Genomic DNA, 22,029 nt, shown 5'->3' with positions numbered 1-22,029 from the left:
CCAGGTTGGGCAGTTCTGGGCCTAGGGAGGAAACCGGGAGGCTGGAACCCTCTGTCCATTTTACAGATGGGGCCACTGAGGCTCAGGGCAGGACCAGGTCTAGGGTAAAGAAACTGGAGGCTGGGACTGGGGTTCAGGCACCTAAGTGCTCAGTTCAGCTGATGGGACTCCTCTCTGTCAGCCATGTCTACATTTCTTCAATTCCACAGTCCCTGCTCTCTGTACTAACACCCTCCTCCCGTGAGTCTGACAAGGGCCAGGACTACATCACTCAGCTCTGTGAAGGGGTTCTCGCATTCACTGTGTATTTGCCTATCACAAACCCAAACTTCCTAGAATTACGTCGCCTGGGGCTCAGTGTTCCCAACTGCACAATGGGCAGCACGGAGTTTCACACAGAGGGCGGGGGGAGGTATTTAGTACAGTAAACTTCGGGGGGACTCGCGTGTTCCTGCAGTAGGGCACCGCTGCACCGCGCCACCTCGACCTCTCTGAACTGAGCCCCGGGCCTCCCCGAAAGAGCGTCCACATTGTCCTAAGAAACCGAGCTCATGGGATTCGGCCCCTGTGACAGCCGGGCGCTCCCGCGCGAAGGGCGCTGTGCCGGGGGCCCTGGCACTCAGCAGGACTCACGGACTGGGACTCTAGGTGAGCGTCACTACCTCGTTCGGCAAAAGAGGCAACTGTGCCTGGGAGAGGGACTCCCGAGGCCGCAGCGGCCCTCCCTGCAAAACAGTCGCAGGCCCCGCGCCGCCCTTTCCCGGGAACTCCGCTCCCCCCACCCCTGCGGCTCCCGCCCCGGGACTTCCCGGCCCCTGCCGGCTGCGGCCTGGTGCGCCCCCGCCACCTGGGCCCGTGTCCGGACGGCCGCCGCGCGGGAAGCCGGGGCGGGGGACAAGCGCGGACCCTCCACGCCGCCCGGGGCGGGGCCTGCGGGCCTCTCCGCGGCCCAGCTGGGGGGGGCTGGGGGGCCGCCGGCGGCAGGCGGATAAAAAGGCCCCAGGGCGCCCAGGGAGGGAGCCCGTTAGCGCTGCTCCGCCGCGGCGCCCGCCCAGCCCCGGACCGTCCGCGCTCCAGCTGGTGAGCCCCCGCCTGGCCTGGCCCTGGCCCCTGGCCCCTGGCCCCTGGCCCCGCGTCTGCCTCTTGGTCTGCCTCTTGCTGTCCCGTCTGTACTTCTGTCTCTCTGTGGGTCTGCAGGCCTCTGAGGATTCCTGGAGACTGGGCCTAGGGGGTCGCATGGACCCTCAGCCCAGCCCTCCAGTCGCTCGCCAACCTGCTTCCAACTGGACAAGTAACCACGTTTGGGAGCTTGGCCCAAGTCCCGCCCTGAGTGGTGCGCCCAGGCCTCAGGGGTGCTTGCATGTCTTGTTTGTGGCCGTGTGTAACCATTGCTCTACCTTCTCCCAGGGAGGAGACAGGGAAGGGGCAAGGCAGGTTCAGATGTCACACTTACGACTTGGGGAACAAAGAGCCAGGGCTGATCTGGGCTCTCCAACTATCCAGACCGGAGCTGATTATGTTGGGGGTCAGCGTGTGACAGAAACACGGAAGGGAAGGGGACAGAAGACTTTGAGCCCCCCCTTTCCTAGCCCGGACAGGTACAGCTCAGAGACCATTTGCTGGCACTGCTTCGGGTCCACAGAGTCAGTAACCCCGGGGAGGCCACAGGGCTGAGAGGAGGCTGCTGAGAAGAGCTGCCGAACTGCAGAGAAGAGATGAGCCATCCCAAAGTTGCTGCGCCCTCAGGACATCACCCTCCATGTTCTCTCTTGAATACAGGCATTTGCTGTCTTCCAGCCCTCCCTACCTGTGCTAGGTCAGGCCAGGTCCCAGCATCTCCTGGCACACCTGGAGCAGGTGCCTCTGTGCCTCAAGCTGGCAAGGTCTTGGATCTGTCACTCGGTGGCATTCAGCAAAGAGCACCCTGCGCAGTGCCCTCACATCAGGGCCTGGGTCATAAATCCACAAGAACACGGTGGAATTTCAGTCTGCTCCCTGCTTTCCTTTCCTCTTTCCCCTCTTTCAATGTTCATTCTTGGTGGTTTTGAGAGCCTGGTGTCTAGCCAGGCTGCCTGGGTTTGAATCCTGACTGGGCAAGTTACTTGACTTCCCTGGACCTTATCTTCTCGTCTGTAAAATGGAGATAAGTATTTAATCTGTATTTTAAAATTTGTAATTATTATCCTCACTTCCCTCCCCTCCTCTTTCCCCTCCACCTTCCTTCCCTCCTCTGTCCCCTTCTCCTTCATTTGGGAAAGTAACGGCCACTTTTGAGGCTGCTTCCTTCTCTGAGGGAGGATGCACAGCTTGGTTCTCTGTGCTCAGTGCTAGGGGAACAGATACGTGCAGTCTGGTGGTGGCGTCAGGAAGCAAACATACAATGTGCTTTGTGGAAGGCTTTGTGGGAGGGCTTAATGGAGGGGGTGGCATTTGAGCTGGTGCCGCGGGATGTGTAGGAGTTTAACAATCTTAGAGGGAAAGGAACAGAGAGAGCAAAGGCTTAGAGGCTGGGAGATGAAGGCTATAGTTTGGTGTGAGCAAAAGCTCTGGGGGGCCTATAGTGGGCAGGAAGGCTGATAAGAGGGGCTCTCCCTGCATTTGACTCTTGGTTCCCACTGCCATCCCCCTATCTTCCAGCAGCGTTCATGGAAGAGAGCTTCCCTGGCCCAGACCCCAGGGTCCTACAGCAGAAGCCCTCCCATGCCCTCAGGTTGGTCCCTTGGAGAGAAAGGAGCTGCTGGCCTGGGGCTGTCCACAGCCTGTAATAAGACCTCCTCAGCGGGGCGGGGACTTCAGCCACCAGTCAAACAGCAGACCTGCCCAGCCTACCCTGGGCCCCATCAGAGCATGTTGTATAGGGGGGCCCTCGAGTGCCACCCCCTCATTTTACAGGTTTTGCAGCTGAGACTCAGAGAAAGGAAAACAATTGACACCAGACACAATTTGGTGGCAGAGATAGGAGCATCTTGACTCCTGGGGGTGGCAGAGGAGGTGTGGTCATCACTCAGCCGAGACCCAGTGTGACCACTGGGTCCTAACAGCTGAGGGACCTGAGCCCGATCCATCCCATCCTTTCTTGCCATCTGGGGAGTGGTTTGGCTCAGTCCCTGGCTATCTACCTACTCTTCCGGGGAGCACGGAGGAGGGAATGGGAAACAATGGAGAGCACTCTGCTCGTGGGACAGCCAGCTGGGAGCCCCCACAGGCCCTGACATGCAGAAGACAGTGTTTCAGTCTGGAAAGGAAGTGTGGGAGGGGTCAGAGCGGGAGAGCTGCAGAGGTGAGAATGGGAAGGCAGCCCCTACACAGTCTCAGGGAGTGGAGAGGGGAGCATCTAGGCTCTGTAGTGTGCATGGAGGGAAAAGGGGCAAATCTAGAGAATGCTGCAAAGAGGAGTGCCAAGGACTTGCAGTTGAGATCGGACGTGGCCTCCATTTCCTTCTTTGTATAGAGAGGAGGTAGGACCAATCTAGACCAATGGTTCTATCATAGCTCTCACAGTAGCTGTTAATAATAGTTCATTGTTGGCCGGGTGCGGTGGCTCACACTGGTAATCCCAGCACTTTGGGAGGCCAAGGTGGGTGGATCACCTGAGGTCAGGAGTTCAAGAACCGACAAGGTGAAACCCTGTCTCTACTTAAAATACAAATAAATTAGCTGGGCGTGTTGGCGAATGCCTATAATCCCAGCTACTTGGGAGGCTGAGGCAAGATAATCACTTGAACCCGAGAGGCGGAGGTTGCAGTGAGGCAAGTTTGTGCTATTGCACTGCAGCCTGGGTGACAAGCAAAAATCCATCTCAATAATAATAATAATAAAAATAATAGTAGTAGTAGTTCATTGTTACTGAATGCTTGCCCTTCTAAGGGTTTAATGTTTCTTCATTTAATCTTTACAAAAATCCTATGAGATAGTTGCTATTATTATCCCCACTTTTCAGAGGGAGATACTGAGGCAGGGAGAAACTAAATCGCTGGCCCAAGATCACTTAGAAGTGAACTGGTAGAGGCAGGATTTGAACCCCAGCAGTCTGACCGTCCAGCCTGCGCTCTCAAGCACTGTGCTGCCACCTCCCACCCATGCAACCACAGATATGAATGAGCGCCACCTACACACCTGACACTATTTTGGACACTGGGGACACGACACATCCCCACTCCCGTGGAGCTTCATTCCCAGGACTTGTCTAGTGCACTTTTAGGAGCCCACTCCACCCAGCCCTGCTGGCCAAGGCTGTTGAGAGGGAGTGAGGCAGATGCCATCCATGGAAGTGAGAGTGGCAGGGGCCTGTGAGAGCCTTCCCACTCAAGCGGATGAGCTGCAGGATTTCCCCCATGGCCGTGGAAGAGGCAGGTCTCATCAGAATGAGCTTTCTTAGCCCGTCTTCTCCATCCCGTTCCAGGTTGGCCTTAGCTCCCCTCAGCAGCAGAGCCTCGGGGTGAAGGAGCTTCAGCTTTGGTGGCTCCAGAGGTCTCTGACAGCTCTAACCAGTTGTGACTCTCTCCTCTATGCCCTTCTCCACCTGCTGGTCCCAGGACCAAGGCTGCTGTGTGAGGGGGAGAGGAACTGCCCCCAGCCTCATCCTCTCTCTAAGGACCCAAAGAACATCTGATTACAGCCTCCTGGAGACAAAGGCCCTCTCTGTTTACTGCCTGAAACCCTCCCCTGGCCCCTAATTTCCTACAGGATGAAGGCAAACCCTCTGTGTGGTACACAAGGCCCTTGATCTTTGGCCCCAGCTCGTCCCTCCATCTCTTTCTCCTCCAAGCCCCCACACTATAGTCTGGGGTAAGAGAAGGGCACTTCCTGCTCTTGCACAAACTCACCTCTTTCCCTCTTTCCTAGTCCTCTTCTCTCTACCTTGAATGCCCCTTTTCTCACCTGGGAGAATCTTATTCGCCCAATAAGGCTCAGGTTAAGTGTCCCTTCTTTGAAAGGCTTCCCTAATTCTTCTTGCTTGAGCTTCATGAAGGTAGGGAGGGTGTTTGATGTCTTCATTTCTGTGTCCCAGCACCTGGCCTGAAGCAAGTATTCCAAAAATGTGTATTGAATCTGCATGAATCATACACCTAGATGGATGCGAGGCTATCATAGGTTATCCAAGCTGCAGGAGGGATCAGATGATACGTGGTTCCATCTCCTCCCTTTAGAAATAAAGAGTCAGGGCCAGGTGCGCTAGCTCACGCCTGTAATCCCAGCACTTTGGGAGGCCGAGGCGGGTGGATCACGAGGTCAGGAGTTCAAGACCAGCCTGGCCAAGATGGTGAAACCCCCCCCCCCGTCTCTACTACAAATACAAAAAAATTAGCTGGGCATGGTTGTGGGCACCTGTAATCCCAGCTACTCGGGAGGCTGAGGCAGAGAATTGCTTAAACCTGGGAGGCGGAGGTTACAGTGAGCCGAGATTGCACCACTGCACTCTAGCCTGAGCAACAGAGCGAGACTCTGTCTCAAAAAAAAAAAAAAAAAAAAAAAAAAAAAAAAAAAAAAAAAAGGGAAAAGAGACAGTCAGGACTTAGAGAGTTGAAGAGACTTGCCTGACCCACACAGCCAATGAGCGATGGAGTCCTTGATGCCCCTCTAATAGCCCTTTCTGCTCCAGCCTTCCATGTGCCTTCTAGGGTGAAGGCGACATTTCACACATTTGATTAGGGTACTAGGAACATCAGAAGGTGGTGGCAGTGCCCCTGGGGTAGATAGTCTTGACCTGAGGGCACCCTGGGGGCTCCCCCATGACTCAAAGGGTGGATGACCTCGTCTACCTACACATAAGACTTTAGGTATGTAATAGCAGCTGTTTATTGTGTACTTGCCAATGCTAGGACTTTGCTAAGCACTTTCCATACAGTGTTTTATTTAACACTCAACAACACTGTGAGATGGAGATTACTATCCCCATTTTACAGATGAGGAGAATGAGACTCAGTGAGGTTAAGCTTAAACTTCCTCAGGGTCACATGGCGAATGTGGTGGATTTGAGCCAAATCAGCTAAACTGGCCCAGACTCAATGCCACTATGCATGCACACACACACATACACACACACACACACTCTCTCTCTCTCTCTCTCACTCACTCTCTTTCTCTCAGGGGGTCTTCTTTCGTTTGTCTTGCCAGGAGCTGCCAAATTGCTGAAGAGGCCTGAGATCTGGGTAGAGGTGGTGATCACTGTCATGTTTACTCATTCCTCAGGTATCTTGACCTCAGCTGTCCTTGAAGTCACCATGGCGTGGTCCCCACCAGTCACCTTCTCTCTGTTCCTGCTACTGCTAGGCCAGCCCGCTCCCAGCAGGCCACAGTCACTGGGCACCACCAAGCTCCGGCTGGTGGGCCCAGAGAGCAAGCCAGAGGAGGGCCGCCTGGAGGTGCTGCACCAGGGCCAGTGGGGCACCGTGTGTGATGACAACTTTGCTCTCCAGGAGGCCACAGTGGCTTGCCGCCAGCTGGGCTTTGAAGCTGCCTTGACCTGGGCCCACAGTGCCAAGTATGGCCAAGGGGAGGGTGAGTGACTGGTGCCACCCAGTGGGATGGCAAGGAGATGGTAACAGTCTTCTCTCGGGTTGGACTCACTGACACCCACCCATCCTTTGATACCTTGCTCACGTGACCTCCTCCACAAGGCATTTCCTGAGTGCCTCAGCTGCACATAGCCCCTGCTCCCACCCTCCCATTCTCTCCTGTAATAAGGCCACTGCCGTCACCACCACTAAACTCCAAGTTCCCCGAACATAGCAACTGGCACACAGTGGGTGCTTAGAGAATGTTGAATGAAAAAATGGCCAAACGGGTAGGTCTGATTCCTAGAGCTACCTGGCATTTTCCAAAAACAGATTTTCTAAGACCCAGTACCCAAAGGAGGTAGCAGGCAGGGTTATAAATACGAATTCCCCAGGAGACCCAAACTTCCTCCTCTCTGCCACTTTCTCCCAGGGTTTGGAAGAGGTGACTTGGTAAGCATGGGGTCCTATGCAGGAGGCAGAGCCTGTGACCTGCCTCTCTGTGCCATCTTTGAGCATCACCCCCACTCCACAGGACCTATCTGGCTGGACAATGTGCGCTGTGTGGGCACGGAGAGCTCCCTGGACCAGTGCGGGTCTAATGGCTGGGGTGTCAGTGATTGCAGTCACTCTGAAGACGTAGGGGTGATATGCCACCCCAGGCGCCATCGTGGCTACCTTTCTGAAACCGTCTCCAATGCCCTTGGGCCCCAGGTGAGGGGGTTGTTCAGGCTCTGGTCTGAGCCAAGGGCTGGGTCAGAGGACAGAGAGCCTCCCAGAAGGTAGGCCTATAGGAGCAAGGGGAAAGGGTGCAGTTTGCACTGAGCATCATCCCATGGGCCCCGATTCCTGAGTGTGCCCTGCAGCAGGTACATAAATAGAGGGCCCCAGCCTGAGGCAAGGCAGGCCAGAGGACCACAGCTGACCCCACTGGGAATCACAGAAGCTGCTCCCATAAGGGAGACAGCAGTGGGGTAAGGGGCTCCCTCATCCACGAGGCCGGGCCACAATTGCTGCCTCGTCCCAGCACAAACAACCCTGAGCTAAAAACAGCCCAAGCCAAACAGGAGCAGGCAGGGCAGGGCTCTGCTGCCAGGCAGCCTCCAGCCTCAGGACAGCTGGTCACTGAAACACGTTGTGAAGGGGACTCTGTACTGGTCTAAGTCATCCCAGGGCTAGGGCTGGGGGGTCTTGTGGGCCAAAGGATCCTGCTATGGTCTCAAGTGGCTGGTCTATGCCCATCTCAGCTCTCTCAGGGTGGCACGGAGAAGGCCCTTCCATGCCCAGCAAAAGCCTCCCAAACTCCAAGGGCTCCCATCCTGATCCCAGGGAGGGCCAGATCTGCCTAGTTCTCTCCAGTTTGACAAATTCAAGGAACTGAGGGAAAGGGCTTAGACAAGCTGAGGTTCTGCCTTGAACTTACTCTGTGGCCTTTGATAATGCCTCCCCCTCTCTGGGCCTCAGTTTCCTGGCCTGTTCAACGATGAGGCTGGGTGGGATGGTCTCTACAAGCTCCAAGCCCCAGCCTTTCTGCATGAAGATCTGCAGCGGGGAGTCCCGAGGCCCACAGGTGACTGTGCACCCTGCAGGGCCGGCGGCTGGAGGAGGTGCGGCTCAAGCCCATCCTTGCCAGTGCCAAGCAGCATAGCCCAGTGACTGAGGGAGCCGTGGAGGTGAAGTATGAGGGCCACTGGCGGCAGGTGTGTGACCAGGGCTGGACCATGAACAACAGCAGGGTGGTGTGCGGGATGCTGGGCTTCCCCAGCGAGGTGCCTGTCGACAGCCACTACTACAGGTAGGAGCGCGGCTGGTGTAAGCCCCACAGGAGGCAGGGTTGTGGGGCAGGGACTGAGTGTGTGTCCATGTGCCTGCATGCGATGTAGGGTGTGTGCATGAGCCTGAGTGTGGACTCATGTAAGGGGCAAGTAAGTGTGCACACAGGTGAGTGTGTGATGTGTGTGGCATGTGGGACCTCGCAGAGTTCAGTGAGGACTGAGTGGCAGTGGTGTTGTCTGTGGCAGGACATCCAGCAGGTGTTGGGACTGGGGGAGAGAAAACAGGCCCTACTGAGGAATGTGCCCGGATTTCCTGCTTCATGGGTGCCTCAGAATAATAAACAGGAAAGTGAATGAGGAGGACCTTCAGGATCCTGGGAAATACCTAGAAACAGTCAGAAAGTAAACACTGCACTGTTGAATTATGTAAACAGAACTGACTAGGTACAGAATGTGCGCCCCCTCCCGGCCCCGTGAAAACAATCAAACATAAAACTGCGTGTCCCTGGTTAAAACCCTAGACTTCCCTGCAGATACTTTCAGTGACACCCACATGTAGAGTTTAGACAAACTGTTCTGGCCTCAGTTCAGCCAGTGACTGGTTTTAGGGCTTTGGGTAGGGCCTCTGGGCCTCCATCCTCAATTCCATTGTGAATATCCCAACTCTTCCCTCATGAATTTCCTCAGGTGTGGTCCAAGCCAGACTGTGACTGGGTTGCGTGTAAGCAAGGCATGGGGTGGGAGCCTAGAGAGAGGAGACATAAAAATATTGTCAGAAACATGGCTGAACTGTCACAGCTGATTCCATCAACCAGTAAACGACAGCCACAGTCATGGTTCTGCCAGATCCGTGTCAGGGAAGACTTGTGTTTCTCATCAAGGAAGAAATCTCCCGTAGTACATGTGAGTCATCTGCTTCATCCACCCCAATCAGTTTGATCCTGCTTCCCTAAAGGGTTACAAGGCCCTTGTTGCAGTGTCCTTGTGTCTCTGACTTAGAGGACCACTGTCCTGAGGAAACATGAGTGGTGGCCAGCCCCTGGCTCCATCCTTGGGGATCCTGGAATGCAGCCCGACTCCCCCTGCCTGGTAATTGCACACCTAGGTCTCGCTGACTCGCCTGCCACCCATGAGGAGGGCAGGCTTGATGATAGCCTGGGTGTCTCTGGGGCCGCCCCCACCAGCAAGGCCTTCACCTCCCACCTGTCCCCAGAGGGCCCCTTCTCTTGGGCCCTCCCTAAATGCTCCCCTTCCTCTGGACTTCGGAGAGGGCAAGCTTGATCTGCCTGTCCCCACTCGGCCTGGCTGAGGGACCTTGCTTGCCTTCCTTGTAAAATTGTTATTTGTCAGGTGGCCACCCCATCAGGGCTGCTGTGAAACTCAGCATTGAAATAAGATTTATGAACAAGTTTACAAAATGTAAAGTCCTGTGCAAACTTAAGGACAACTATGAGGAACCAGGTGGCAGGGGGTGGGACTTCCACACCCCTTCCATCTCCTATCTGTTTTCTCCCATAACAGGAAAGTCTGGGATCTGAAGATGAGGGACCCTAAATCTAGGTGAGGAGCAGCACCCTTGGGGGAGGAAGCAACAGGGTGTGGCATGAAGGGCCTCTATCCCCTCCTTTCTACCTTGGCCTCCCTTAGTCCTCACGCTCTTCCCTCAGCCCTTCCTCCACCCTCAATCTCCCTTGTCTTCTAGGCTGAAGAGCCTGACGAATAAGAACTCCTTTTGGATCCACCAGGTCACCTGCCTGGGAACAGAGCCCCACATGGCCAACTGCCAGGTGCAGGTGGCTCCAGTCCAGGGCAAGCTGCAGCCAGCCTGCCCAGGTGGCATGCACGCTGTGGTCAGCTGTGTGGCAGGGCCTCGCTTCCGCCCACGAAAGACAAAGCCACAACGCAAAGGGTCCCGGGCAGAGGTGAGCCCTGGGGGCCCTGCACCCACACCACAGCTTGGAGGCACGGGCGGGACCCTGCCTGGTGAGGGATGCAGGGAGGTTCAGGACATGCAGGAGAGAGGAACCAGACTGGGAGGAGGAGAGTGAATCACAGAACTGTAGAACCTTGGAATGTATTTAAAGGGAATCATATATAGCCCTACCATAAATGGAAAGCTGACATCACCCGCCTTGAATAGAAGGTGACCATAAAAACAGTAATTAAATCCTAACTACATCCCGCTGAGGGCCAGTACTGAGCCTGCTCCTTTGTTATAAAGAGATCGGCCAGTGCTCATGAGGCGGTAGAGACGCCTCAGCGCCACACTGGGGTGGCCTCGTGAGGTGGTACAGATGCCTCAGCGCCACACTTGAGACGACATCTTTGATGAGGCTGTGGTGGTGATTGGTTATTGAAGAAATGGAGATCAAGAAAAACAGCTTATCCAGGATGACAGCTATAGGAAGTCAGAGGCAGGACTGGAACTCCCCACCATTAGCTCTGGCCACCGCCATGGAGCTTGAAGGAGTCCCGTTTGGGATTCTGCTGTGGTGGCTTAGCCCCTGCTGGCTGCCTCCTCCTCGGCCGACCCTGAAGCAGGTTTCTCCCAGCAGGAGCTGAGGGTGCGCCTGCGCTCCGGGGCCCAGATGGGCGAGGGCCGGGTGGAAGTGCTCGTGAACCGCCAGTGGGGCACGGTCTGTGACCACAGGTGGAACCTCATCTCTGCCAGTGTCGTGTGTCGTCAGCTGGGCTTTGGCTCTGCTCGGGAGGCCCTCTTTGGGGCCCGGCTGGGCCAAGGTGAGTGAGGTGGCCTGGGGAGGGGTGAGAAGGCCTGGGTATGCCACTGGTCCATGTCTTGAAGGCCCTGGGGTGACGGGGCCAGGACAGAAAATTCTCCCCCTCTGTGAAGGGGAAGCCACAAGTGCGGGGTTACGGAGATGGAGCCTTGCACACAGCACCTCTCTCCCTGTCTAGGGCTAGGGCCCATCCACCTGAGTGAGGTGCGCTGCAGGGGGTATGAGCGGACCCTCAGCGACTGCCCTGCCCTAGAAGGGTCCCAGAATGGTTGTCAACATGAGAATGATGCTGCTGTCAGGTGCAATGTCCCTAACATGGGCTTTCAGAATCAGGTGAGTTTGGGTCTGAGCATGGCCTCAGGCTGGGGGCCAGGAAACCCTGGGGAGCCCCCAGGACACCACATCAAGCTAGCAGGGAGAGGTCCAGGAGAAGCGGCTAGCACTTCTGCTTTGGGCACCAGTCTGCCTTCCCTTACAGCCGGCCTGGCTGCAGCCCCTCCGAAATGTCAGAGGTCACAGGGGCTCTGCAGATGGATGTGCTCTCCCACACCCGTCTCGGGTCCCCCGTGAAGCTGAGAAAGAAGGTGCCTGGGAAAGACAGCCACAGGGCTGTCAGCACAAGGGAGTCTGTGTGGGATGCTCAGGGCAGTGTCAGTGCTAATGTGGACTGTGAGCAAGTCGCTGGTGCCACTGTAAAACGGGGTTCACACTCTCAGGGGGTCACTGTGAATGAGGCGAGGGGCATGAAAGCCCTTTGCAAATTGCCAGTTGTCATTAATGGTGGAGGACAAGTGCCAGAGCAGGAAGAAGAGCCCCTGGTCCAGGCACTTTGAGTCAGATTTCTCTAGTAGGCAGGGACATTAGACTACCTGCTACACTGTCCTTACCTTACAGAGGAGACCAAGGCAGAGAAGGGGACTATCTTGTCTAGGGCGACACAGTGAGTTGGTCTGAGCAGCCCTCCAGGCTCACAGCCCTGAGCTCTTCCCTGCAAGGCTACCCTACTCCTCACACACCCCTCACCATTGCAGGTGCGCTTGGCTGGTGGGCGCATCCCTGAGGAGGGGCTGTTGGAGGTGCAGGTGGAGGTGAACGGGGTCCCACGCTGGGGGAGTGTGTGCAGTGAAAACTGGGGGCTCACCGAAGCCATGGTGGCCTGCCGACAGCTCGGCCTGGGTTTTGCCATCCATGCCCACAAGGTAGGTCCCTGTGTTGTTTCTTCCGCATGACCTCTCACCCTCCTGGACTGAGGCCCAAAACTTCCTGTGCTAAAGCTGCTGCCTCTTTACCCATTTGGCAATTCATTACTGAGTGAAACGATGAGCTGACATGATGCCGAGTGTTGGGAACAGTGTGGTAAACAAGAAGACATAGTCCTTAATGAAATGGTCAATGAGGGACACAGTTGTGTCTGCAGGAAAGATGAATAGAAGTTAGTCAGACAAGGTGGAGGAGGAATGAACAGCTTATGCAAAAGCCCTGTGGCCAGAGAAAGCTTGATTCGGCTGAGGAAATCAGGGCCAGGGGTTGTAGAGTGGCTCTGGAGAGAGTGCTGTCAAGCATGAGGGCAGAGGAGGCAGGGACAAGATCACTCAAAACTTGCAATCCACATGTTTAAAAGATTTCTTCCTTTGCTGTTTGGAAAACAGTTGGGTGGAGACTAACATGAATGTAAGGAAACACACTCAGGAGGCTACTGTAGTAGCCCAGGTGAGAAATGAGGCTGGACTGGACCAGGCAGTCCAGGGGAAAAAAGTGGATAGATCTAAAATACATCAAAAAATAAAATCAAGAGGACTTAGGTGTGACTGCAAGAGAAACCTCTGCACCTGCACCCACACTGGGCTGCCGCACAATGCCGACTGGGCAACCCTGAGCACAAATGACGATCTGGGCCACTTGAGAAGCAGCTGGGGAAATGGGAGCACAGCCCCTGGGCAGAAGGATGGGGAACAGGACCCTCCTCTGCTGTCTGGAAGAGGGAGGCGTGTAGGGCTAGTAGTGGAAGCTACGGTGGGTGGATTTTTACTTCCATACGTGGAAGGGATTTCTAACATCACAAGGGTCCAAATGTGTCATGGACTGCCCCAGGGAATATGGGTTCTCATCACTAAAGATTTCGGGCCCAGGCTGGACACACCTGGTGGGGGTGGTATGACTGGGGCCACACCTCAGATGGGAGTCACGCTGATTGGGTGACACTGGCTGTTTTCTTAGGAAACCTGGTACTGGTCGGGGATGCCGAGGGCCCAAGAGGTGGTGATGAGCGGGGTGCGCTGCTCAGGCACAGAGCTGGCCCTGCAGCAGTGCCAGAGGCACGGGCCGGTGCACTGCTCCCATGGCGGCGGGCGCTTCCTGGCTGGAGTCTCCTGCATGGACAGTGAGTGACGGAGGGCTCACAGGGCTGGGGACAGGTAGGCCTGTGCTCCTCCTCAGGGAAGGCCCTGCATGCTGGTCCCAGGCCTACGACCAGCAGCATGGGGGAATGAACGTACCAGCTCTGCCATTTCCCAGCTGTGTGGCCAAATCACCCGTCCCATCAGGATCCATACCCTGCCCCCTCACGGAGTTACTGTGAGAAAGAACACTGAGAACATGAGAAAGCACAAGGACACAGAACGGCCGTTTTCAACTTTGGGTTATGAACAACAGTTTCAAACAATGGAACAGGACAGAAAACAGCAAGGGCAGTTTTTCCTTGGAACTATGTGTGTACTGGGTTACAGCATAAAATGTATTTCTTACTGTGGTTTGTAGTCAGAAAAGCAGTTTGAAAGCTGTCGTAGAGGACATATAAATACGAGCACACCCGGGGGGGCCAAGGCCCAGCTGTGTGTTCTCTTCCTGAGCTGTGGGATTTACCCAAAAGGTTTTGGGACAAGGCCATCTGTGGCACTGCTCTGCCCCACAAACCCAGATTCTTACGGCAGCAGCAACTCTGACGTCTCCCAACCAGGTCAGTGCCAAGATGGACTATACCCAGTCCAAAGGCTACAGATAACATCTACCCAAGTGGCCACTTGACCTTCTTCTTGGCCAAATTTCAACACCAAGACATCCTTAACCTTTGTCAGTGAGCTCTTGGCTTCCTTTCTGTCCAGGGAACCCTGGTGAGAACCCTGGGCCCATCCATCAGACCCTCCCCTGCAGGGATGGGGCATCAGAGTGGGTCTCCTCATCACCACGGCCTCCCAGCACGTGGGGAGCCTGCTCCCCACTCGACTCCCCTTCCTGGGAACCTCGAACCCCTCCCTGCTCCACTGCCTACAGTGGCAGCTCTCTTCTTGAACACATTTGATGGATGCTTCATGGCAGCTGGGCACAGCCAGCCAACCTGCAGCCTCTGTAACCACCTGCTTTTCCTCCCTGGCTTTTCACATTGCTTTCTTTCCCTTTTCTCTTCTCATTCTTTCTGAAAGCTCGCCTTCTTTCCCTAAGGAACTCTTTGTCAGTGGGCACTTCCTGGCTCTCTCCAATATATACCACAGGGCCCCACATGGCCAACTGCCAGGAGCAGATGGCTCCAGCCTGGGGCAAGCTGCGGCCGGCCGGCCCAGGTAGCATGCACGCTGTGGTCAGCGGTGTGGCAGGGCCTCACTTCCGCCCAGGACTACTTTAGTGATAATGATTTTTAGTGACAGTACAGGCAAAGTGTCCAAGTTAGGTATCAGCAGAGCTTTCTGAGAGGATTATATGAACTAAGCTACATAAAGGCACTTTACAGACTTAAAAGCATTTTACAAAAGAAATACTAGCTTACTTCAACCACATGTTTACTGTGGGCCAGACATGTTACAGGTGTCATCACATTAATATCACTATTATCTTCATCTTACAGATGATGAAAATGAGAGACAAAATGGTTAAGCAGTTACACAGCTGGTGAATTATACAGTCAGAAAGCCAAGAACGAACCCAGGTGGCCTGGCTCCAAACCCAGCAAGCTTAACCATGACACTGTAGCTGCCTCCCAGGTTAAGGTGATAGACTTCCTTTAACTGTTATTAGAACTCACCATCTCCTGACACTTAAAACTGCCCTTTTTTTCTGGGGTCCTCCCAGAGGGTTTAATCCAGGGGCAAGCCTGCCCTCTGTGCTGGAGACTAAGACTGGCTGCCTTTCCACCCTCTAAGTCACTGCCATGACCTCTGCTGCCCCAGGTGCACCAGACCTGGTGATGAACGCCCAGCTAGTGCAGGAGACAGCCTACCTGGAGGACCGCCCGCTCAGCCAGCTGTATTGTGCCCACGAGGAGAACTGCCTCTCCAAGTCTGCGGATCACATGGACTGGCCCTATGGATACCGGCGCCTACTGCGCTTCTCCACACAGATCTACAACTTGGGCCGGACAGACTTTCGTCCAAAGACTGGACGCGATAGCTGGGTTTGGCACCAGTGCCACAGGTTAGAGCCTGCCCATGCCTTGGCACTAGAGGGTTAGGAACAAAAAGCTGGGTCCAGGGAGCAGTTTGGTCCTTCCCTGGCCACAGGCAAGCTTTCCAGGGAGGGGTGTGCGCTCTCCTTGCTGGCCTTGCCTGCAGGAGGCAGTGAGGACAGCGGCATCCACCTGCCCCTCCATCGCTCTCACCTTCACTATGTCAGTGGTGCCCGTGGGGTCTGTTTCCCACAGCAACATCCCACAGAGGCGTCACCGCCAGCAGATTTGTTCTGTTAGAATGGTATTTGACACTTTTCCTATGTTGGATCACAGGCCTTGTCTTCAGAAGCCAGGTAAAGTGGGGACTCCCAGGAACCTGGAGGCCCAAAATAGACATCCCATCCAGGGTGCTGGCTCTGCAGGAAAAGCTCGCTGGTTCCTTCAGCAGCAAGGCAAGGCCCTCAAAGAACAGCATGAACAGACTGGCACTAAAAAAGGGACAATGAACATTCTTTCCTATCAGGAGCTTCCAGACCAGAGAGAGGGAGAGACAATGCCTGTGACAAAGGCAGCATTCTTTTTTCTTCAGAACATAGTCATGGGTGGAGAAAGTGGAGAGGAATGGGCAATGACTTTGGGACTTGGTCTCGCCTGAGATAATAAGCACCTTTCCCTGTAGCATGAACAGAGCTGTCATTATAACTGCATTGGAATCAATGGTAGCAATTTGGTCCCAGGCTGACAGGGACCCTCTTCCCAGCAGCTCAGCTCCTAGGCTGCTCAGAGACCTGGTGCCCCACCTCTCCCCCCAGTTCAGGCCTTGCTGTCAGGCACCAGCCTCCTGGAGGCGACCAGGGCAGGGCTTCTACCTCTTGCCTGGGTTGAGACCCTAGGTGATGGGGACAGCTGTGCTTGCTGCCTGGCAGGGATGCCAGCAAAGTAGGCTCTGTGTCATACTAATCTTGGGTTTGGGAGGGAGAAGGGCACTGCCTGCTATAACTTTCCTCTTGGGTCATGATGGGGCCTGGTGCCTGTCTTCCCTACCAGCCCCTCCAGAGAGGCCCCTCTCTCCTGTTGCTGCCGCACTGACAGCTCTATCCCTTCTGCAGGCATTACCACAGCATTGAAGTCTTCACCCACTATGACCTCCTCACTCTCAATGGCTCCAAGGTGGCTGAGGGGCACAAGGCCAGCTTCTGTCTGGAGGACACAAACTGCCCCACAGGTATGTGGTTTCCTGTCAGCACCTACCAGCATCTCCTCTTGTTATGTTCTTCAGCCCCTTTGGGATCAGGCTTCTCTCCGCTCTGTTCAGCAGCCCAAGGCACCTGGAGACCCTGGCTTGAAAAGTTAGCAATCAAGGCAATTTCTTACCTTCTAAAATCTTACACAGGAGGTTTTTACTTCCTCTGAATTCCCCACGCACATTGTTCTTCTTTTAAAACACTCAGCACTTTCTGTCTTGGAAAAGAGTTGCAGACCTGTCCTATCTCTGCTGAGCTCGCGGAGGGCAAGCATTGTCTGCTTCCTGTCTGTATACCCGCAGCCCCTAACCCTTAGGAACTGCATGGTAAACACTGGATCTTTAGAGGGTTGGAAGGATGGATAGGCAGATGCATAAATAAATTAGCACAAGAGGGTTGGAATCTTCCAACCACAGTTCCTAGTTCAACAGGGATTTGCACTGGAGCAGTCAAACGAATCAAATGAATCATACCTTTGTCACAAATGTGGTTTGTTATGGTGCTGGATTCATAGCAGGATTCTAGCTCTGACAGTCCTTAATCTGTGAACCAGGCATGATGACACTGAACTGGTAAAGCAAATAAAAGACCTAGCAGAGTGCTTGCTCCTGTCTGAAAAGCTGTCCCCTTCCTTACAGGACTGCAGCGGCGCTACGCGTGTGCCAACTTTGGGGAACAGGGAGTGACTGTAGGATGCTGGGACACCTACCGGCATGACATTGATTGCCAATGGGTGGATATCACAGACGTGGGCCCTGGGAACTATATCTTCCAGGTAAGGTGGCTGGGGGATTCCCCACAGAGCCCAATTTCCTCCAGATGTTCTAAAACTTTCCCTGAGGGCAAATGAAGGGAGAGAATTTCCCATATAGGGTTTCTGACAGGCCTGTCACTAAAAGGAGCTGTCCTATTAGGGAAGTAACACTCAAGCTGGATCCAGCGAACCTGGGTTTGAGTCCTGATTCAGTGAACACTGGATAAATCAGCTTCTCAGTTGGAACTTCTCAGTCCCTATCTGTAAAATGGGAACATCAGTGCCTACCGCCTGGGTAATTGTAAGAATTAATGAAGCAAATAGAAACACATGTAAGGGATTATCACAGCCAGAGTCAACTCATTCAGAAACCAAACCATCCATTTTCAGTTGTCCCCTCTTTCACTCCAGGTGATTGTGAACCCCCACTATGAGGTGGCAGAGTCAGATTTCTCCAACAATATGATGCAGTGCCACTGCAAGTATGATGGGCATCGGGTCTGGCTGCACAACTGCCACACAGGTAACTCCGAGCCACTGTGGAACCAGTCATGTATAGGCTCAGGGAGCTGGAAGACTGTAAATGTACTACTCTCTGCTCCCACACTCCAGTGTGTGACTTGTATGTGTGTGGTTTGTAAAAGCCTATGGATGGAAGAGAGATGCATTTCCTTTGACATCTTACAAGGCAGACTTCTAGAACTGGTCAGACCATTGGCTTCACCCAATAACTACATCTTCTATATCCCTGTGTGCACTTAAGGCTGTTCGATTGTAAACTCAGTTTCCAATCTGTCCTAGAATCTTTCCTGTCACCTCAAGCCATGTCAGTATTTTCAAGTCCATTATTTTTCCTTTCTCTTTCATGTAGAAGTTAGGGTTAGGGTCCTCACAGGTAAAAGTAGAAGTCCTCTTGCTCTGTGTTGCTGTCTCCAGCTGTGATCACTGCTTGCAAGAAGGGGACCATGGAAAACAGGGCCACTTACAGGATTGGTAGCATCAAAGGAAGCATCATCATCCAGTGGGGTCAGAGAAGAGGGGCTGTTCTACCTGTCAGTAAAGACTCCCTCTATCTTCAAGGGTTAAAAATGCCTATATTTGCTATGGGATGTGCATTCACACCCATACTTGCATATGTGCGGTGGGATGGGCAGAGTTGTTCATTCAGTCAACAAACATTTATTAAGGCTCACTGTTGTGTTGAACGCTGTGCCCCAGACACTGGGAATCTAAGTGTCAGATGGGGTATGCACACATGCAAATAGCCCCAGTACTACTAATGTGTGGACTGAATGCTGAGCAAGCACAGACAGAAAGCAACCGGATGGGGGCTAGCACAAGCTTCACAGAAGTAGTATTTGAGCTGAGTTTTGAAGGAGGGGCCAAAGTCAAAGATGGGAGGAGTAAAGAAAGAGCACAGGACTGGGCTTCGGAAGGTGTCACTGGTTCCCGAATCCAGTCCCACCACTTTCTAGCTGGAAGACAGTGAGGAAATCACGACCTGAGTTTTCTGTTTTGTAAAATGAGGCTGTATACTTCAAACCTACTAAGTACTAGAGCTTTTTGCAGGGAAGGTTGTGATAGTTCTAAGATAATGGATTTTATCCTGTGGGCTTCTGGGAACTATTGACAAATTTCAGTCAAGGAGGCAAAAGATCATTTAGGTTTTCAAAAAATAACCGTGGCAACAGATGGACGAAAATGAGAAAAGGAAGAACAGTCTAAGGTTTTGAATTTGTGTGGCTGAGTAGATTATGCTGCCACTTAAATGAAACAGGGATATTGAGAGGAACCAGGAACTAGAATCCAAATCTACACACACGGAGACAGCAGATCCTCCATAATGCTGGAATCAGGCTGCAAGGGTTCCCAGGCAGTGACAAGGACAAGAAAAATAATGCAGTCCTGCAGGTCATCTTGCCAGTGTTTAGGACCCAACAGGGTCCCTACAGAAAACAGAAGGCACACTCAGGTGAGAGTCTGAGGTTATTTAATTAAAGCACTATTTATAACGAAACAAGGGGTGCTGAGACATCAAGCATAAATAAAGTGGAAAACTGTTATCTGCTTTAGGCTTGAAGAGGGGCAAGGGCTGTTCTGCAGCCAGGTGCAAGCCAGAGTTATGAAGGAGGGTGAACCTAGCTGGAGCAGGAGTCATAGACCATCACTGCCAGAACCACAGGGCCAAAGTAGGGGAAAGAATATTTGGCCTCTCTCCTTCCACCCTCTGACCTTCTGCTGTTGCTTTCCATTGACCCAACTCACACGAAAAAAAAGAAGACAAAGGAACCAGAGTGATGTAATCGCTAGGGGTCAGCTTCCTAGGGCACACAGAAAAAAAAGGGCAGAGAATGAACCTGGGGAGGGAGGCAAAGGAGAATAACTAGCACAACCCTTTCCAATCAACAGCCTGTTCTTCCTGATGTTCCTGAAACCACACAACTGTCCCAGCCCTATTTCTATAGAATGACTGGTGTCTGTGCCCATGCCATGACTGACTTGATATAAAGGATGAGCTGGGCAGAGTGGATCTATGTAAGTTGTCAGGGACGGGATGAGACTGTGGTAAGGTTGGCTGCTTACCTGTTTTCCTTTGGCCCACAGGGAATTCATACCCAGCCAATGCAGAACTCTCCCTGGAGCAAGAACAGCGTCTCAGGAACAACCTCATCTGAAGCCCTCACTGCACACTCCTAGCTGCTGCCAATACACCAGATACCTCAGCTTACTGGAGCCATGCCCTTCAGAGTCCCAACTCAGAGGAAAAGGGCCAGTGCCAAGGGGCACCAAGAACCTGCTCAGGAAGCCTTTTGATGGCAAGATCACCAATCCAGATGGTACTGCTTCTTCAGGATGGCACTGGGCCTACCCACTAAGGGCCTGGAATATGGCTTCCAGGCTTTGCTCAGCTGAGCTCCTCTTCTATAAGGAAACCCAGTCATCCCTGAATCTTGCCACAGAGATGCGGGGTTCAGGAGCTTTCAGTTCTTTAGGGATGGACTATGGCCCAGTCCCCCATCTAAGTGGTGCTTTGCAAATGTCTTGGAGGAGTATAGGACAGAATACCAAAACACACAGCAGGTAGTGTTAGCTCTCTGCTAGGAGCTCAAAGCAACACAACTTGTATCAAAATCACAACTGGCAGAGAAGCTGGTGGATCCGATCCTTTCTTCATCTGTTATTATTTACAAGTCACCTCTCACACTCTGTTCTTTAGTGTCCTTACCTTTATCCTACCACACACATGGGTGTTTCTATTATCCTTGGAAGCACAGACCTCGGGCATCCCCTTATTGCCTGATGGGCCAACACCAACCGTTACTGAGTGCTTGAGAAGGGGCAAGTTTCACAGAAATGGCCAGATAGGGCCTTCCTACAGAGCAGCAAGAGTAGGCCAAGCAGAAAGACTGCTGAGGTAACATGGATCCCGGGCCCTGTCAGGGCCTCTGCCAAGGAAAAAATATGGACGATTTACCTGGCAGGCAGTCTGATCTCTCTCAGGATCATCACGCATCTCAGGATTGGTCTAAGCTTCAAGTCCCAACCAAGTGTCTGAAGTGAACTTTGCATTGAATAAATTTTTGCCATGGAAAGAACATCAAACAAGCTACTCATCTCTATGGAGATATGAAAACAAGTCTGGCAGAGTGAGAGACAGAAGACCATGGAGAAATCAGAAGGGGGAACAGTCAGTGTAGTTAAGGATGGAACCTGGGAAAGGCCACCATTCCTGCTTGATGGGGCTGTGATTTGCTCTCGCTCAAGTAGAATAAAACCCCATGGTCTTCTTGACATGATTCTTGATCTTTTCTCCACTGAGACAAACTTTAGTGATGATCCTTACAGGACTGACACCCTAATGCCAAAAAAGGTTGCTCATTATGGACTGCTACAAAGACCAGACCAGCTGTGATTATGTACACGCCCCAAAACCACAGTCCTACCCTTTTCCCTCCCACAGAGCCAGGGCCTGGGATGCACAGGGCACACATGCTTCTCGTGACTGCCCATCTACATTTCTCCAATCAGACATAAGACTGCTTCCCAGTCAGCCTCCCCAGGCTCAGAGCTGAAACATGGGTTAGAAAGGTTAAGGGGTGAAGGATAGGGACAAGAAGGTAAAGTCTGAGGATTGTAAACTTTTATAATAAAGGCTGCAAAGCCAAAATAAATGGTAGCAGATGGAGCAGATTTACAACAGCACTACCCCCACCACATCACAAGAGCCACCACATCACAAGAGCTACCCCCTCCTTAGGGAGTAAAAAGGGGAACCCTCTGTGAATACAAAGAAGTGCTTTCTTCCTTCTCCCCGACCTTACCTCTCCTCAACTCCCTCGTCTCCTTCATTAGGCAGAGGGAGCATTATATTTTGGCATGGCAGTTTAGGTAAACAAGGGAAGGACTGATTTCCTGTTGGATTCAGCAAACATCCCCCGAACAGTAACAACATTATGCTCACACATGCAGCTAATGGTCTGTGAAAGAATGTGCAGCTAGCAGGGGAGCATGTGGTGACTGATGACTAGATTCAGGCAGGGTGGTTACTCACAGCTGCTTGCTGGATCCAGTTTCTAAGAGGGCCCAAAAAAGCAGGCCAGGCAGCCAGCCACCGGCTCTGGTCTCAGCCTTGCTGCTACATC

General features: G+C 53.2%; 1 protein-coding gene across 1 annotated transcript; it reads left to right on the top strand.

Moving 5' to 3' along the window:
- Nucleotides 1-961: 961 nt before the first annotated feature.
- LOXL4 (lysyl oxidase like 4) lies at nt 962-21,282 on the top strand. The gene is made up of 15 exons (XM_017880414.1): nt 962-1,080; nt 6,193-6,501; nt 7,033-7,211; nt 8,087-8,292; nt 9,794-9,832; nt 9,975-10,194; nt 10,828-11,011; nt 11,189-11,343; nt 12,042-12,209; nt 13,228-13,390; nt 15,171-15,414; nt 16,498-16,613; nt 17,271-17,407; nt 17,798-17,909; nt 19,991-21,282. The coding sequence occupies exons 2-15, from the start codon at nt 6,225-6,227 to the stop codon at nt 20,059-20,061; spliced, it is 2,271 nt and encodes a 756-aa protein (XP_017735903.1). The 5' UTR covers nt 962-1,080; nt 6,193-6,224; the 3' UTR covers nt 20,062-21,282.
- Nucleotides 21,283-22,029: the final 747 nt, after the last annotated feature.

This window comes from Rhinopithecus bieti, unplaced genomic scaffold, assembly GCF_001698545.2.
Source record: "Rhinopithecus bieti isolate Rb0 unplaced genomic scaffold, ASM169854v2 scaffold_425, whole genome shotgun sequence".
NCBI classification, from domain to species: Eukaryota; Metazoa; Chordata; class Mammalia; order Primates; family Cercopithecidae; genus Rhinopithecus; species Rhinopithecus bieti.
The sequence above is the reverse complement of the archived record's forward strand: the minus strand, read 5'-3'. Positions and strand labels throughout refer to the sequence as shown.